At 38.6% G+C, this 17,575-nt stretch overlaps 1 protein-coding gene and 1 long non-coding RNA gene across 4 annotated transcripts in view; one reads left to right on the forward strand and one right to left on the reverse strand.

Annotated features, from left to right (window-relative positions):
• Positions 1-17,575, reverse strand: part of SPTLC2 (serine palmitoyltransferase long chain base subunit 2) — a 105,776-nt gene that overhangs the window by 5,280 nt on the left and 82,921 nt on the right. For all 3 annotated transcript variants that reach the window (XR_014059607.1, XM_081510561.1, XM_081510560.1), the window contains exons 10-11: positions 9,365-9,500; positions 7,269-7,398 (exon numbers count right to left, since the gene is read on the reverse strand). Coding sequence is in view for 2 of the 3 variants with exons in the window: in XM_081510561.1 (XP_081366687.1) it covers positions 7,269-7,398; positions 9,365-9,500 (266 nt within the window). In the remaining variant the exon portion in view is untranslated. The remainder of the gene's footprint in view (positions 1-7,268; positions 7,399-9,364; positions 9,501-17,575) is intronic.
• On the forward strand, positions 864-6,286 carry LOC145513640 (uncharacterized). Its single transcript, XR_014059612.1, has 2 exons — positions 864-988; positions 4,017-6,286. It is a non-coding gene; the product is annotated as an uncharacterized LOC145513640 (long non-coding RNA).

Below are 17,575 nucleotides of genomic sequence, written 5' to 3' on the forward strand. Positions count from 1 at the left end.
CATGCCCAGTGCATTCACTCTGAGCGGACTAGAGCCTGGCAGTGGAAAGAGCTGGTTGTTGAGCAAGGACATCAGGCTGACCATGAAGAACAGGCTGTGAAGAGCAGGGATTCAGGATGAAGGGTATAATTAATCAACGTATGACATGCTTGCTAGAAGAAGGAGTGTGTACCCTGAACTGGCCAGGATGGCTACAACTTGTCCCCTCTCCTTTTATGCTCCAGTACTTGTTCTTTCTGGTATCACACTACCGGAAAAGTGATAAGAAGTTGGCACTGGGATGCTTCCTAGATGGGAGAGGAAGAAAGCCCCCAAACGCACTGCTGTGCAGACTTAGTAAGAAAAAGGAAAGAACAGAGTTAGCATTTAAACTCAGGTTTGACTTTAAACCCCCCAATCCTAGCATGGACAGATTATCTTGTCTTTCCATCAAAACTCTCAGTATAACTTTCTTTTCTGTAAAGTTTGCTCTTTTACTTTTCAAAGATAATATGTTTCTTACAAAAATTAAAACACTAAGAAAAGTGATGAAGTGAAAAGTCTCTTCCTGATTGCTACACTAGTCCTACCTCTTAATCAGTATATGGTTTCCTATATGTACTTAAAAACAAACAAAACCCAACTCCTGGTTGAAGTATACAAACATACATACAGCAAAGTACACAGATCATAGTTCACACAGTTAACTTTCCAAAAGCCACCACACAGAGTCAGAATAGAGAATCACAGTGTAAGAAAGGGATGTGTGATATATGTGATCAGAATTTCTCAGAGCAATCCATTGAAGATGGCCAAAATTCTGAAATCCTAGATTCTAAGGCTTTGTAACAAAAGCACCTGGCACAGGTCACAGACTGCAGTTTCAGTTCCAGGCAGCTCTCCAGCACTGTTGTTCACTCCACAGGCATCTGTGGCTGTGGGTCTAACAGGCCTCAGCTTTGGTGAGAATGGCTCTGTCTGGGACACCACCTCATGAGACTAAGAAAAGGTCGACGCCCTGCTGCCTGAGCGTGGCTCTCCAAACCTCCATCACATCGTATAAATCACCTGTCCACTCAGGGTTATAATTCCATAGGAAAATGGATACCATCTAGCTCAGAAAGGAGAATCAGTTGATTATTAGTTAATTGACACATACAACTGTTCTTAAGTTTAGCCTTTAAGAAATCAGTGTTTATGGCAGGGGGGGAACACTAATAAATAGTATTGCATACTCATTCTAATGTAAGAAAAAAATACTCTTCACTCCAAATGTGAGAAATATAAAAAGCAAGTAAGAGCTGACTTCAATATGCTATCAGAACAGTGGTACCTTTGAGGAGAGGTTTAATTAAAAGTTCCATATGGAAACAATTTAAGATTGAATTTCAGCTGAGAGAATTTCTTAAACCATTTATTCTCCCAACCTCTGATATAGGACTTATTAATTTAAAATAACACATGACTTACACAAAATAAAGGATATTCAGAAGAACATGATATTGGTCATCAATTAAAAAAGAAAATGAGAAAGAAAGCCACTGCAGCCCAAAGGGATGTAGACTGATACTATAACAAATATCTCAGATGAACAGGTTTTACTGACATAAAAGATAAAACTGTAACTACAAACTTCTGGCCATGATGTGAGGTTACCTGGTTAGATTAGGAATAAGGAACCATTACAAGTATCACAGTTTGTTAATAAATAGTCTATACTGAACTTCTGTATCACAGGGTAAGATGGGTTCTTAAGGAAAAAACATGTTAATTATAGGGTTGAATACGGTCATTGAATAAGAGAATATTCTTGAATAGCTGCACATCCCTGAGCAGACAATTTTGCTCTTCTCCTTTTTAAAAATAATAGCTTTACTGAGATACAATTCACAGAATTCACCTCTTAGAAGTTCACAATTCAGTGCTTGAGTATATTCAGAGTTGTACAACTTTCATCACTATCTAATTTTAAAACATTATCACTTCAAAAAATAAACCCCATATTCAAATCCTCATTCCTCCTTTCCCTAGGCCCTGACAACCACCAATCTATTTTCTGATCCAGTGTATTTGCCTGTTTTAAGCATTGCATATGAATGGTCTTCTGTGTCTTCTTTCACTTTGCTCACCCACATTGTAAGGGTATAACTTCATTCTTTTGTATGTGGTTATCCAGCTGTTCAGTACCATTAACTGAAGAGACTACACCTTCTCCATTAACCAGTCTTAGGCTTCCATGTTGAAAATCAATTAGCCATAGATGTTTGGGTTTATCTCTTGACTCTTGATTCTACTCCATTGGTCTACAAGTCTATCTTTACGCTAGTACTCCACCGTTTCAATTATTGTAGCACTGTAGTAAGTTTTGAAATCAGGAAGTTTGAGTTCTCCAACTTCTACTTTCCTTTTCTATATCGTTTTGTCATTCTGGGGCCTCCTACAGTTCCGTATGAATTTAAGGATCAGTTTTCCTATTTCTGCAAAAAAAGCCGTTGTAATTTTGATAGGGACTGCATGGGATCTACAAATCTTGCTGAACTGACATTTTAATAAACTGAAATCTTCCAGTCCATGGATATGGGGTATCTTTACATTTATTTAAGTCTTCCTTCAATTCTTCTAGCAATGTTTTATACCTTAATATGCAAGTCTTCCACTTCCCTGGTTCAATTTATTCCTAGGTATTTTATTCTTCTGAATGCTACTGTAAATGAAATATTAATCTCCTTTTCACATGTTCACTGCTAGTGTATAGAAATACACTAATTTTTGTGTTTTTTACTCTGTAATTTTGCTGAATATGTTTATTAGCTATAGCAGGTTAGTTTTTTAGTTTTAGCAGGTTAGTTTTTGAATAGCATTTTCTATATATGGAATCATGTCGCAGGGTCTATTAATAAATGAAACTTCATTTGTATCTCGTAATGTTCATGTTTACTTCCATAAAAAATCATAAGACAAAATGACTTCAATGAACCTGCAGTTCCAAAAAAATGCACTTTATGCTTGAAAGTGAAAGTCACTCAGTCGTGTCTGACTCTTTGCAACCCCATGGACTACAGAGTCCATGGAATTTTCCAGGCCAGAATACTGGAGTGGGTAGCCTTTCCCTTCTCCAGGAGATCTTCCCAACCCAGGGATTGAACTCAGGTCTCCCGCATTGCAGGCGGATTCTTTACCAGCTGAGCCACAAGCGAAGCCCAAGAATACTGGAATGGGTAGCCTATCTCTTCTCCAGCAGATCTTCCTGACCCAGGAATCAAATCGGGGTCTCCTGCATTGCAGGCAGATTCTTTACCAACTGAGCTATGCTTTAAAAACCTAAATGGAAGGCAAAGTCAAATAATCCTTCAAGTAGATCTTATGAGAAAAAGATCAGAACTCAGCTGGTAAACACATTATTGGCAATAGAAATCTACCAAGATACCTGGTTACAGCTAAGTTATTTCATGAATGTGTTCAGTTATCAGGAGTAAAAACTGTTAGAAGACATAGTGAATTACTTTAGCCATTGCTTTTAATGAGTTATTTTTTAAAAGGTGTGTTGAGAAACTCCTGACAGGATGGGAGAGAAGCTGGTATCATTGGGTTAAAAAATAATCAGAGAAGAAATTCATCAGTAAGATTTTTGAGTAAAGGGAAAATCTATCGGAAAAATCTCAAAAGGTATAATAAAAATAAAGAAGAAAAACAAAGATACAATATCAATAAACTGAATCCAATTTCAGTGTCAGATGATTAAGAATATATCATATATGTAGATTTGCTATGAAGAAATAGGGACAAAAAATCAAAATCTTTAGCAGTTAAGAAAATTAAAATGTCAATTAAGCTGTTTTTAAAAATTAAGCTTTTGAAAACATGCATTCATAATATTCTTTAAGATTAGTAGCTCTCCAATGAATTAATATTTTGATATTTCTATTACCTAATTTTTTTTCTATCAACTAATTTTATGCAAATATCATGTTCTAGAGCTCTATAAACTCTCAGAAAGTAGTATTTATTTAAAGTCTGAAATCCTTTTCTTTCTTTAGAAGTCTGAAATCTTAAAGAGGCTGGAGACAAGACAGTGGAGTAGAAGGACTTGAGTTCACCCTCTCTCTAAATCACAACCACCTGCTGAACAACCACTAACAAAAAAGACTGGAACCTACCATAAAAGATATTCTACATCCAAAGACAAAGAGGGAGCCACAACAAGATGATAGGAAGGGCACATTCGCAATATAATCAAATCTCATACCCACTGGGTGGGCAACCCACAGACTGGAAAATAATTACATTGCAGAGTTTCTCCTATAGGAAGGAGAGTTCTGAGCCCCATGTCAGGCATCCCAGCTTGGGGGGTGTGTGTGTGTGTCTGGCAACGGGAGGAGCAGCATTTGGCTTTGAAGGCCAGTGTGGCTTGATTACAGTCTTCCACAGGACTGGGGGAAACAGAACCTGCATTGTGGAAGATGCACACAACGTCTTGTGTGCACCAGGACCCTGACCCTGGGGAAAAGCTGTGTCTTCATAGAAGCCTGGGCCAGACCTACATGCTGCTTGGAAGGGTCCCCAAGGGAAGGCAGGGGTGGCTGTGGTTCACACTGGCGGTGGAGCTATTGGGGAGTACTCATTGGAGTGAGCTCTTTGGAGACTGCTACTTTGACACCAAGACCCGGCCACACCTAACAGCCTGTAGGCACCCAGTGCTTGGATGCCGCAGCCCAAACAACCAACACAGCGGGAACACAGGCCCACTCATCACCAGAAAGGCTGCCTAAAAGACTTCCTGAGCCCACAGCTGCCTCTAAACACTCCCCCTGATATGGCCCTACCCACTAGAGGGACAAGATCCAGCTCCACCCACCAGTGGGAAGGAACCAATCCCTCCCACCAGGAAGCCTGCACAAGCCTCTAGACCAGCCTCACCCACCAGGGGCCAGATACCAGAAGGATGAGGAGCTTCAACCCTGCAGCCTGCATAATGGAGTTTGCAAACACAGAAAGTTAGACAAAATGAGACAGCAGAGGAATATGTTCCACACAAAGGATCAAGATAAAACCCCAGAAGACAAATCAGTGAAGTGGAGATAGAAAATCTACCTGAAAAAGTATTCATGGGAATGATAATAAAGATGATCCAAGATCTCAGGGGAAAAAAAAATATGGAGGCACAGACCAAGAAGGTGCAAGAAATATATAACAAAGAGCTAGAAAGTATAAACAACAGAGTTCAACAGCACAGTAACTGAAATTAAAAATAGAAGGAATATGTTTGTTATCAGTGATTCTACTAGAAGGAATCCACCGAATAAATGAGTTAAGAAGAACAGATAAGTGACTTGAAGATAAAATGGTGGAAATCACTGGAGTTGAACAAGATAAGGAAAAAAGAGTTAAAAGAAATGAGAACAGTTTCAGAGACCTTTAGGAGAACATTAAACACACCAACATTCCCATGATAGGAGTCCCAGAAGGAGAAGAGAGAGAAAGGGCCTAAGAAAATATAGGCAGATAATAGCGGAAACTTCCCTAACATAGGAAAGGAAACAGCCACCCAAGTCCAGGAAGGGCAGAGTCCCACACAGCATAAACCCAAGGAGGAACACACCAAGATACATATTAATCAAACAACAAAAATTAAAGACAAAAATAAAATATTAAAAGCAGCAAGGGAAAAGCAACAGCTAACATACAAGGGAATCTGCATAAGGTTATCAGTTGATTGTTTAAATAGAAACTATGCAGGTCAGAAGGGAAAGGCACGATATATTTAAAGTGATGAACGCAAAAAATCTTACAACCAAGAATTCTCTACCCAGCTAGGCTTTCAGATTTGATGGAGAAATCAAAAGCTTCACAAATAAGCAAAGGATGAGAGAATTCAGCACTACTAAACCAGCTTTACAACAATCGCTAAAGGAGGCTGAAAAGAAAAGGTCACAATTAGAAACAAGAAAATTACAAGTGGGCAAGTTCAGTGGTAAAAGAAAACATACAGTTAACAAAATGACAATAAGAACACACATACAGGTAATTACCTTAAATGTAAACGGATTAAGTGCTTCAACCAAAAGACAGACTGGCTGAACGGATACAAAAACAAACCCCATATATATGCTGCCTGTAAGAGACCCACTTCAGATCTAGGAATACATACAGACTGAAAGTGAGGGTATAGAAAAAGGTATCCACGTAAATGGAATTCAAAAGAAAGCTGAAGCAATACTCCTATCAGACAAAATAGAGTTTAAAATAAAGACTGTTAAAAGAGACAAAGAAAGATACTATAACAATCAAAGGATCAATCAAAGAAAAAGATGTAACAATTGTAATATATATGCTTTGACTTTGGCCACCTGATGCAAAGAGCTGACTCATTTGAAAAGACCCTGATGCTGGGAAAGATTGAAGGCGGGAGGAGAAGGGGACAACAGAGGATGAGATGGTTGGATGGCATCACCGACTCAATGGACATGAGTTTGAGTAAACTCCGGGAGTTGGTGATGGACAGGGAGGGCTGGCGTGCTGCAGTCCATGGGGTCGCAGAGAGTCGGACACGACTGAGCGACTGAACCAAACTGAACTGAGCTGAATGCACCCAACACAGGAACACCTTAATGCTTTAAAAAGTCTGAAGTCTTACATGTGAGGTAATAGCATATTAAGGAAATACCAAGAGACGAGAACATATTAAGAGACCATAAATTTTTATAGTCAGTAATAATTATGAGTTCCTATTGTATGCTTGACATACAGAATGAAAAAAATAGACTTAGTTCCTCCTTAAGACTTATCTAATGGAAAAGACTGCCATTAAAGCATTTTCTAGGTGAGAGTCTTAAGATTTCCAGAAACATCTAGCAAGGGGGTTTGGGAAAACTCTTGAGCAAGTCTACATGAAGATGTGACAACAGTCAGGCAGACAAAGGGGAGAGAAGGGTCAAGAGAGAAACTGCCACAGACAGAACAACATGTGGGAAAGCTTACAAGAGAAAGCTAGAACAGAAAGAGAATAAAGAGCTGTAGAGACTATAAATGAGGGAGAGAGTGGAACAAGATGAAGCCAGAAATTTCCCAAGAGGCCCAATCACACAGGATCCGGTGGCTGATGCTAACAGTTTTGCAATTTTTTGTTAACAGCCATGTATTAAGCAGCACTGCGTGCTCCCTCCTCTATCAGTAACCATCTACCTCAGGTGCTCAATGACCATGAGGACCAACAGATGACTGATTTCACCTGATACATAGGCCTTCTTAGTATAAGGTATACTTATATCAAAGTGAAAGTGTCTACTTACAGTATCAAGCATTTCTCTGGTATGAGCTGCAGACAGGCAAAATCTGGCTCTGGACTCAATGATTGGGGTAGCAGGAAATCCTACCACAACTACACCAATATTTCGCTTCAGCATCTCCCGTCCAAAGGCGCTGCAAAGGGAAAACAAGAAACCAGGAAGAATAAAGCACAGAGTACAAAGGTCTTGCCGTCCTGAGTGATTTAAACTCTTAAAGGCACTAGAGATTTCTATTAGGAATTTCTTCTAACTCCCGTGAGCCTTAAAACTGACAGTTTACAAAGACTCTATTCAATCCTAAAGTGGTCTTCTTCCAAACGGTTTCCTTCAGAAAGGTGAAAGGGTAAGTGTTGGCAGAGACCAATTTTTAATAAGGCTTGTCTAAATTAATTTGCAGTTGTAGCTTTAAGGTGTCACTGATATGTAACAGTGGCTCAGAGGTTTCAAAATGAACTTGAGTTTAAGCCTGGTCCTTGAAATGTTGGGCTTGGCAGTATAAAAAAATTTTTAAGATGAAGGATGTGGAGGATCTGCTATAACATGGACATTTTCCTGCTGGTACAAAGACCAAGCATTAGCCTTCCAGACCACGTGTTTTCTGGATCGATTTAGGTGTTGAGCTGCCATTGGCATTCAGGGTTTCCTTAGGTGTGTGTGAAGCCAGCTCATCCCCAGTCTTCAGATGACCACCCAGACCACCATACTCCCAGGTTCCCCGATTTAATTTCCCCTCCTGTAAGAATTCACTTTAATAAACATTTGCTGAGTGCCAGAAGCTATGGTGGGCACTGGATATTTAAAGGTGAATAAAAAATTTTCTCCTCTGATGAGTTCACTTAAACCTGAGAAATGATCCTTATTCAAATTTATATTTAAGACCCAGTCAAACTCACAACTCTGAAAAGATGTGCCTTTTTTTACTGACTAAGCAGATGACTCCTTTATCCACTTCATATTGGCTTTTCAAATATACTTTCATTTTGTTATACATCTGTGCTTCTCAAATACACCGAAAGCTATTTCAGGGCAAAGATTTCCATTATATATGCGTTGCACAAGCCAAAGAGGCTGGTGCACTATGCACATCTGCTAACTGTGCAATTGCACGGCTGACCCATGGCTCACTGCTCCCCCTTGGGCACTGCACTTCAGCCCCACTCACCTCCTGCTAGTCTTCCACTGGCTATGTCACTGTATTATGGCCTTTGCACAGAAGTTTCATTCTCCAAGTGGCTAACTTGCTCAGCTATGAGTTCCAGCTCGTGTATCATCTTCCCTTCCCACTGAGGCTCACCCAGGGTGACCATCCCATTTAATTCTGTAATCTGGCCACCCATAAGGCACTCTCTCACCCCCTATCCTACTCTGTTTTTTCCCATGGCACTTAAAACCTTCTAACATACATATTACAAATTTCCTTATTTATTCCATTTGTCTGACTTGTCCCCCCAGTAGAGCATAAACTCCACAAAGACAGGGATTTTTATTTCTGTGGTTTGTTAACCGATCTATCTTAACCTCCTAGAAGAGTGCATTAAACTCAAATGTTTGTTTAATGAAAGACTAACAAGTTAACGCATTTTACAAACTGGAATCCACTGTTTACTCTATGGCACATCCAGCAAATGAAGGTTAACATAATGAGACCAAGACAATTTTACCTAACAGAATACATAACCCTGGTCTCACATTATGGGAGATCTTAAGTCTAATAAGAGGCTGATCTGTCACCTGCAGAAAGGTACCCAATTTTGGAGACTTCCCTGGTGGTACAATGAATGGTTAAGCATCCACCTGCCAATACAGGGGACATGGGTTCGATCCCTGGTCCAGGAAGATCCCACATGCAGCAGAACAAGTAAGCCCATGCAACCCAACTACAGAGCCTGAGCTCTGATGCCTGCAAGCCAAAACCACGGAGCCCGTGTGCCCCAGCTACTGAAGTCTGCATACTCCAGAGCCCTTGCTCCACAACAAGAGGAGACACTGTGGTGAAAAGCCGTGGACCACAACAAGAGAGTAGTTCCTGCTTGCTGCCACTAGAGAAAGCCCACACACACAGACAAAATAAATAAATAAATTTAAAAAAAAAAGGGTACCCAATTTTGGCTGGCATGTAGAGCATCAGAGGCACCACCGGAGAATCTTCATTTCCATAGATGATGAAGCCCATGCTTTTCAGACGTCTCCTGAAATACCTGACATTTTCGGCTAACTGCTGTATACACTCTTTGCCTGGAAAATCATGGGGAGGGAAACACAATAATACTAAGAAAAAAGAGAGCACAAAAAGACAGCAGGTTCTTCTATCTCTAGTCTATCAATCAATTCTACGTTTTGTTTCTTCCTTTCCAACGTAAAATATTTTTGCACAGTAAACTGTATATGGAATATAAAAAGACACAAATATATCTTGCTTTGGTAAATTCTGTCATGGTACGTGCCAAGTGTAGATTTCATAGTAATGTACAAAATAATGTTTAATGAGTAGTATTTCCATGGCACACTAGCATCCTCAAACATTTTCACTGATGCCACCTCATTTAACACCCTGCCACCCTTTACAGTAGGTAAGATACTTATTATCATTTTCATTTATATAAATATTGATACAATATAATATATATATATATTTATATTAGGAGACTCACAAGGTTGTGACTGGCCTACAGTCATATAATAATGAGTGGCACAGCTGACTAGAATCAAGGTCTCTCAACTTCAGTACCCATTCCAAAAACCATGCTGCAAATAATTTTACACATAAGACCAGAGAGAGAGCCATTCAGAGTCCCCTGTTTTCTTCTTGAGTTTGAGTTTATATTACCATTTTCCTAAAACTCCTACCAAACAGCAGCAGCATATCCATGTAATGTAAAAATCATATTTTTTTTTAAATCATATTTTTAACCCTACTTTGTTCATGTTTCTTAGAACACAAAAGTATTAAGACATTTCTCTAATTGCAAACGGATTAAGTATTTGGCCTGGTTTTGACTTTATGAGACGTCGATCTACAAACAGATGTCCCAAAACAATCATTCTGTTACAGAGAGCAAGATACAAGCTCAAAAGATCAGCTTGTAAAGGGCTAAGAACTGTTCAATAGTTTTCAAAATCTACTCACAAATAAGGAAGGTTGTGGTCATTTTTCCACATATATGAGAAATCCAGCAAATTCATATTTTTAAAAATACAATCATACAGCTCAAAGATAAATTAATCAACTGGAAATACAAATGATTAACAAACGTTCTTAGACTCAAAACACTAACATATCCATCATTGATGGGAGACTACTCTAGATAAATTTGCTACAAATAACCCCAAATTAATACTCTTTATGTAAATAATTTTAAGTTGACCAGAGAAGCAAACACAAGCGTAGATTACTTTGGTGTGAACACTGAGGAACATCACTCAAGTTATGACATACATCTTACAAATATTAAACAGACATTAAAGTATGTTACATTTATGTTGATAACTGATGAGTGACATACTATTATTTTCCCCCGAGAAATACCAACGCATGCTTACTCTACATTTAGAATAAGAGAATTCCAGCTCCAGCTGTGGTAAGAGTACCAGGAACTGGATTTACTGAACTGCTTGTAAACAACAGAATGCTGGACAGGGTGTATCAGAGAATGGTTTTCAGACACTGGGCCACAGGCAGTGCACAACTGTGCTGCTGGAGAGGAAGGAAACAAGAAGCGAGGCTTGCAATTGCCTCTCTGCCACCTAGAGACAGCTCCCAGGATGCTCCGGAAGCAGGCACCTAGTCTTGTTCACTGGAGACATCATATTGTGAAGTTGGGGAGGCTAAGGTGGCTAGAATTTACTGGGCAGCACAAAAGGAGAGGAGGAAAGTGCACCGAGAGAGTTTGGAGCCTGCGGAAGAGCCTTTGGCAAAGGGCTGACCTGCACATGTCGGAGAAGAAACCATGAGAGGCTGGGGAGATCCACCAGAAAGCAGCGGACTAAGCAATTCCCAGCACTCATACGGAGCTGGGAATAATTTCTATTTTCACCAACCAAAACAGGAAGACCTCAGAATCACTCCGGTAGTGGAGCTAAATTAGCCCTAGACTAAAAGCTGCTCTGGCCCACCCAAACACTCCTTAACAGCAAGTCCTGAGAGGATCCAACTGATTCCAAGAACAAAGTCCAACATTATTATCTACATGAATACAGCAAAATGCAGTCCCTAATAATGTGAAATTCACAATGTCATGATAAAAGAATCGAGGCATTCAAAGAAACAGGACAACATGACCCAGCAACCAGGAGAAAGGTCTCTCAAGAGAAACAGACCAGAAATGACAGAGTATTAGCAGACAAGGATGAAAAATGCTATTATAAATATGTTCCATCCATTCAGAAAAAGAAACATGATGAAGAGAAATAAAAATAACTTGATACATACAAAAATGATGATGAGTCGTAGAGTATTACGTTAAATGAAATAAGCTAGACACAAAAGATTACACTCTTTTGAATTCAATTATAGGAAATTCTTAAAAAGACATAATTATAGTGACAGAACAGATTAGCGGTTGCCAGGGAATGGAGAGATGACTGACGGAAGAGGGGTATGAGGGGTCTTTCCAGGGATGATGAAAATATTCTGTACTTTATGGTATGGTTACATGACCGCATACATTTGTTAAAACTCATGGAATTACACATTGGTGAATTTTACCGTATATAAATGATATCTTATTAAAGACTTTTAAAGAAACTGACACATTTGCTAAGTTCCGCATACATTAATTTTTCCTGTATTATTTTACATCTTGCTACCTTTTTCTTACCACAAATTACCTTGTTAGAAAAATTATCAAGGAAAAGAAGAAACACCAAGAGATTTAGACCCCACCACTTCCCCTTATTGCTATATCATTCTAAGCACATTTTCTGTAATCAAAGGAGTAGACAGTTCAGTCTCGCCACTCACTGTCATCTGTTCCCTGACAAGAAGAGTCCCAGAAGAAAATACATTTAAAATAACACTCACATGCATAACTGGAAGATACTGGGAATAGGCAGTTAAAATTGCCAACTTACATATCCTTATTATTGCAGAATAGTATCCTTTACCAAAGATACACCACAATTTGCTTACCTATTTACACGTTAATGAACATCAGAGTTGAGATTACCAACTTTCATTTTGGCGGTTATAAAGTTCAGATTTAAAAGAACTCTCTCCTAAATAGAGGATATGGATAAAGGGAACCCCTGTACACTGCTGATGGGAACGTAAGTGACACAGCTACTAGGGAAAGTATGGAGGTTCCTTAAAAAAATAAAAATATAACTACCATATCATCTGACTATTCCACTCATGAGAATCTGAAAAAAAAGGAGAGACTAATTCGAGACGATATATGCACCCAATGTTCACATCAGCACTATTTACAACAGCCAAGACACAGAAGCAACACAAGTGTCCATCCACAGATGACTGAATTAAGGTGATGTGGAATATATATATATATGTACCCACACAATGGAATATCACTCAGTCACAAAAAGAATGAAATAATGCCATTTGCGGCAACAGGGATGGACCTAGAGAATATTATGCTTAGTGAAACAAGTCAGAGAGACACAAATATTATGTGATATCACTTATATGGGCATATATCTGGAAAAGATGAAAAGTCTAATTTGAAAAGATGTGCACTCCAATATTCACAGTAGCACTGTTTACAACAGCCACGACATGGAAGTACCATAATAGTTCATTGAGAAATGAATGGATGAAGATGTGAGATACACACACACATACATACTCACATACAATGGAATATGACTCAGCTATAAAAAAATGAAATGATGCCATCTGCAGCAACATGGATAGACCTAGAGGTTATCATACTAAGTGAAGTAAATCAGAGAAAGACAAACATCGTATGATATCACTTACATGTAGAATCTAAAAAAATGATACAAATGAACTTATTTACAAAATGGTAACAGACTCACAGACTTAGAAAACAAACTTACAGTTACCAAAGGGGAGAAGAACAAATGAAAGCTATGGGATTAACAGATATAAACTATTATATATAAAATAGATAAGCAAGAGAATTTACTGTATTAAAAGACACTTCTGTTTGGAAGAAAAGCTGGGACAAATCTTGACAGTGTATTAAAAAGCAGACGTCACTTTGCAGACAAAGCTCTGTATAGTCAAAGCTCTAGTTTCCCAGTAGTCGTGTGTGGGTGTGAGAGCTGGGCCACAGAGAAGGCTGAGCGCCAAACAACTGATGCCTTTGAACTGTGGTGCTAGAGAAGACTCTTGAGAGTCCCATGGACAGCAAGGAGATCCAACCAGTCAATCCTAAAGGAAATCAACCCAGAATATTTATCGGAAGGACTGATGTTGAAGCTGAAGTTCCATTACTTTGGCCACCTGATGCGAAGAGCCGACTCACTGGAAAAGACCCTGATGCTGGGAAAGATTGAGGGCAGGAGAAGTGGATGACAGAGGATGAGATGGTTGGATGGCATCATCAACTCAATAGACACGAGTTTGAGCAAACTTCCGGAAACAGTGAAGGACAGGGAAGTCTGGTGTGCTGCAGTCTATGGGGTTGCAAAGAGTTGGACATGACTGAGGGACTGAACAACAACAGAAAATTATACTCATTATCTTGTAATAACTTATAATGGAATATAATCTGCAAAAATAATGAATCACCATGCTATAATCTGAAGCTAAAATGTTAATCAACTATACTTCAATAAAAAATTACCTCCTAAATACATATTTAAGCATCTTACTCATGCCCAAATAAGGAAAAAATTACTATAATTAGCAAATAACAGCTCAATTTCATTTGATTCTAACTTACTTTAGGAGGATATGGTAAAAATATGTACTACAGTTGACCGTTAATAAGACAGGAATTAATCCGCATATGATTTATAGTCAAGACTCAGTAGCTGGAGGTGTCTCTGAATCCACAGATTCAACCAACTAGGGACCATGTAGTACTGTAGTATTTACTGTTGAAAAATATCCACATGTAAGTGGATCCGGGCAGTTCATATCTGCACTGCACACAGGTCAACTGTATTTATACTTTATACACAACAAAATAGGCCCACAGATGTTAAACTACTTTCTCCAAGGCCTTTCATTCAGTAGGAGGAAGATCAAAGTTTTCTGATTCCAGTTCAGTGCTTTTGCCACAGCCAGAAATTATGTCTGTTTCAAACTCTGAAGTGTTTATCCCTTTATTGGGTAACAATATCTGTATTTTGGGCTTCCCCGGTGGCTCAGCAGTAAGGAATCTGCCTGCAATACAGGAGATGCAAGTTTGATCCCTTGGTCGGGAAGATCCCCTGGAGGAGGGCAGGGCAACCTACTCCTGTATTCTTGCCTGAAGAATCCCATGGATAGAGGAGCCTGGCGAGCCAGAGTCCATAGGGCTGCAAAGAGTCAGAAAAGGACACGAATGAAGCGACTGAGCACCCACGCACACACGCATCTGTAGCTTCCTTTCTAAATGGCACTTCCTAGCAAACGAATGTGACAGGGATGAACGGGTGAGGGAGGGCAAGGATGAGACAAGCAGAGAGGAGTTCTTCCAATAAGCTCATCTGCAACAGCAAACTGCAATCATCAGTGGTGAGTAGAGAATAAAGACTGAGGGGCAGAATCAAGACCAGCGCTGGAGAAAGAAGTGAACTAAATCAGAAATGGCAGTCACAGAAACCCAGAAATTAAGTGGTCTGTTTATCCAACAAAATCTACTAGGCTGAACCAAGAAGATGCCAATATTTGACTATTTTTGACCTTAAACAGGCAATTTCTTCTGATTCAACCCAGTAATTTCAAAGATAAGAATAGGAAAAGCAGCCAAGTTACTTACAAATCAGTGAACTTTTGCAGTTATACGTATTAGGAAAGTGGTTATCTCTTATGAGGTGACACTGATTTTAAAGACAACACAGCTATCCATTTTGAATTAAACATCATATAAAATACCAGTTAATATTAATACAAGAAGCATGGTATTTAAGTTCAACCTCCAAGCTCACTTCTAAAGGGTTTTCTCAATGCAGAGCTATAGCAAGTATAGGGTCAAATGTGAATTTAAAAACAAAAAAGTTAGCATTGTTTAAAAAAAAAAACAACAAACTAACTCTTAAAGGGTCTTTATCTTTGCCTCAGAGAGTACACAGATGGTAATATAAGAAATCAGCATTCTTCTCTATTTTTCAAACATAAATCTTAACTTTAAAGGGTGACAAAAAGCATAAAGGCAACTTAGAGAAAACCCCTGTTCTGATTCTCTTGAACTTTACAAATGAACCTTACTGTGTTGGCTGTCCTTTTGGGCAATTTGTTAGAATGAAGCCATTTTTAGGATCTTTTCAGTAAAAATCTACAGCTTGGCATGAAAGAGAGAGAAAATAAATATGTATGTGTAGTTAATATTGTAGAAAATGTAGTAGATAATTGGTCATTTTTTACTCCTCAATTTCTTATAATATATTTTATGCTAAGGAGTGAAGTAAAATGAATATGATGGATCAGTGGGTTGTGACGGCATCATTTGATTTAATTCTTTAAAGGAAACTGAAAGCCTAAAAAGGGAGGAAGATGGACTAGAAGGAGCACCACAACTATCTATGTATTGACAACCACCATACATTGATAGCCTTAAATCACTTTTACAAAACAGAGTTAGATTTAGAGTTACATTTATTAACTATTGCTAAACAGATTTTGCAGCTGTACAACTGCATTCCAGACATCCCTCCTAGTCAGTTTATCAATCAGAACAGACAGTGTTCTATGAGCTACAAATTTTCTGAAGTCTCAAGACTGGTTAAAAAGCAAACAAACAAAAACAAACCAAAAAAGATAACCTCAATGTACAAAGTAAGGAATACAAAAGGGAGCAGACATTTTGTCTTCAATGGGTCATTAGTGCTAACTACTCAGAACCTAGGTTTCAAAACATATAGCCAGTATCTAAAACCTGCTTACAAGGCTTCCTGGTGGCTCAGATGGAAAAGAACCTGCCTGCAGTGCGGGAGACCCAGGTTCAATCTCTGGAAGATCCTCTAGAAAAGGGAATGGCTACGCATTCAAGTATTCCTGCCTGGAGAAACCCATGGACAGAGGAGCCTAGTGGGTTACATACAGTCCATGGGGTCTCAAAGAGTTGGACATGACTAAGTGACTAACATTTCACACTTTTTTTCACTTCACACCTGCTTACATAGCAATACAATTTTCAATTTAGCTGATGAGCTTTTTAATGTAACTTATAATCAACCAAAGAAGTTTGAGTCTGCAACTTCAAAAATAACATTTTCAATATTAACTGAAATCTTCCGAAATAAAGGACATCAACCAGTGATGTTCAGAGTTGATCCCCTAAGTCACATTATACCCCATTACACAGCTCCTAATCTTAGATTTCCTGGTTATGCTGATATAATCTACCTTCCTGGGAAAAATAAAATTACTGCTATTCCTCAGACTCATACTTTCCAGTTAATTATAATGGGTTGGAAGAATTTGAAATTGAAGAGCTTCTTCCCCCTTCCCCACTTCTTCTTAAAGGTCATAATGTCAGAGCAGATGAGGGTTTTCCCAGTTTAGGGTCCCCCAAACAGAACATATAGCCCCAAGAATGGTTTCAGTTAGTTTTCGGTATTAGGAGTTATGGGACATAAGTCAGGATAAAATATGGAAAAATACTACCTATCGCCTTCTAATCTATACTACCAAAACATTACATTATGGGTATTTCACATAATATCTCTTTAATATTTTTTGTCTAAGAATTGAACTTCACTATCTATCTTTCAGTTTACCATCTGTCCAAGGTCTTATTTTTGCTATTTGGAAGGTTATTTTTTAAAATATTTTACTTTGGTTGGACTATGTACTCCAGAGTGAAAAGGAACATGTTTCACTCCTGTGGTTTTTCTCTTGAAAACCATTAAAAAAAAAAAAAAGGATAAACTCAGACATCCTGAGTGTTTACTCTGCCTATGTTAAACACGTGTCTCCACTGATATCTAAAACTGGAGCCGTATCTACAGACTTCTTAAACAACAAGTCTTTGCAATATCAGGTAACTCAAATCATATGTAGACTCTGTTTTCAAAGGTTATTTCCAAATCTTGGAAGCTTCTAGTGCTAACTTCCTTTAAAGGAAAGAAACTACATAACATAGCAAGCATAGTGCCAGGCTGAATAAATGCTTTCTCCCTTTCCCTTTGTCAGTTAAGCAATTTCTAATCAAGGAAAAATTATAATTAGCTTATAGGGT

The sequence above is a fragment of the Giraffa tippelskirchi genome, chromosome 7 (assembly GCF_054371585.1).
Source record: "Giraffa tippelskirchi isolate mGirTip1 chromosome 7, T2T-mGirTip1v1.2.pri, whole genome shotgun sequence".
Taxonomy (NCBI): domain Eukaryota; kingdom Metazoa; phylum Chordata; class Mammalia; order Artiodactyla; family Giraffidae; genus Giraffa; species Giraffa tippelskirchi.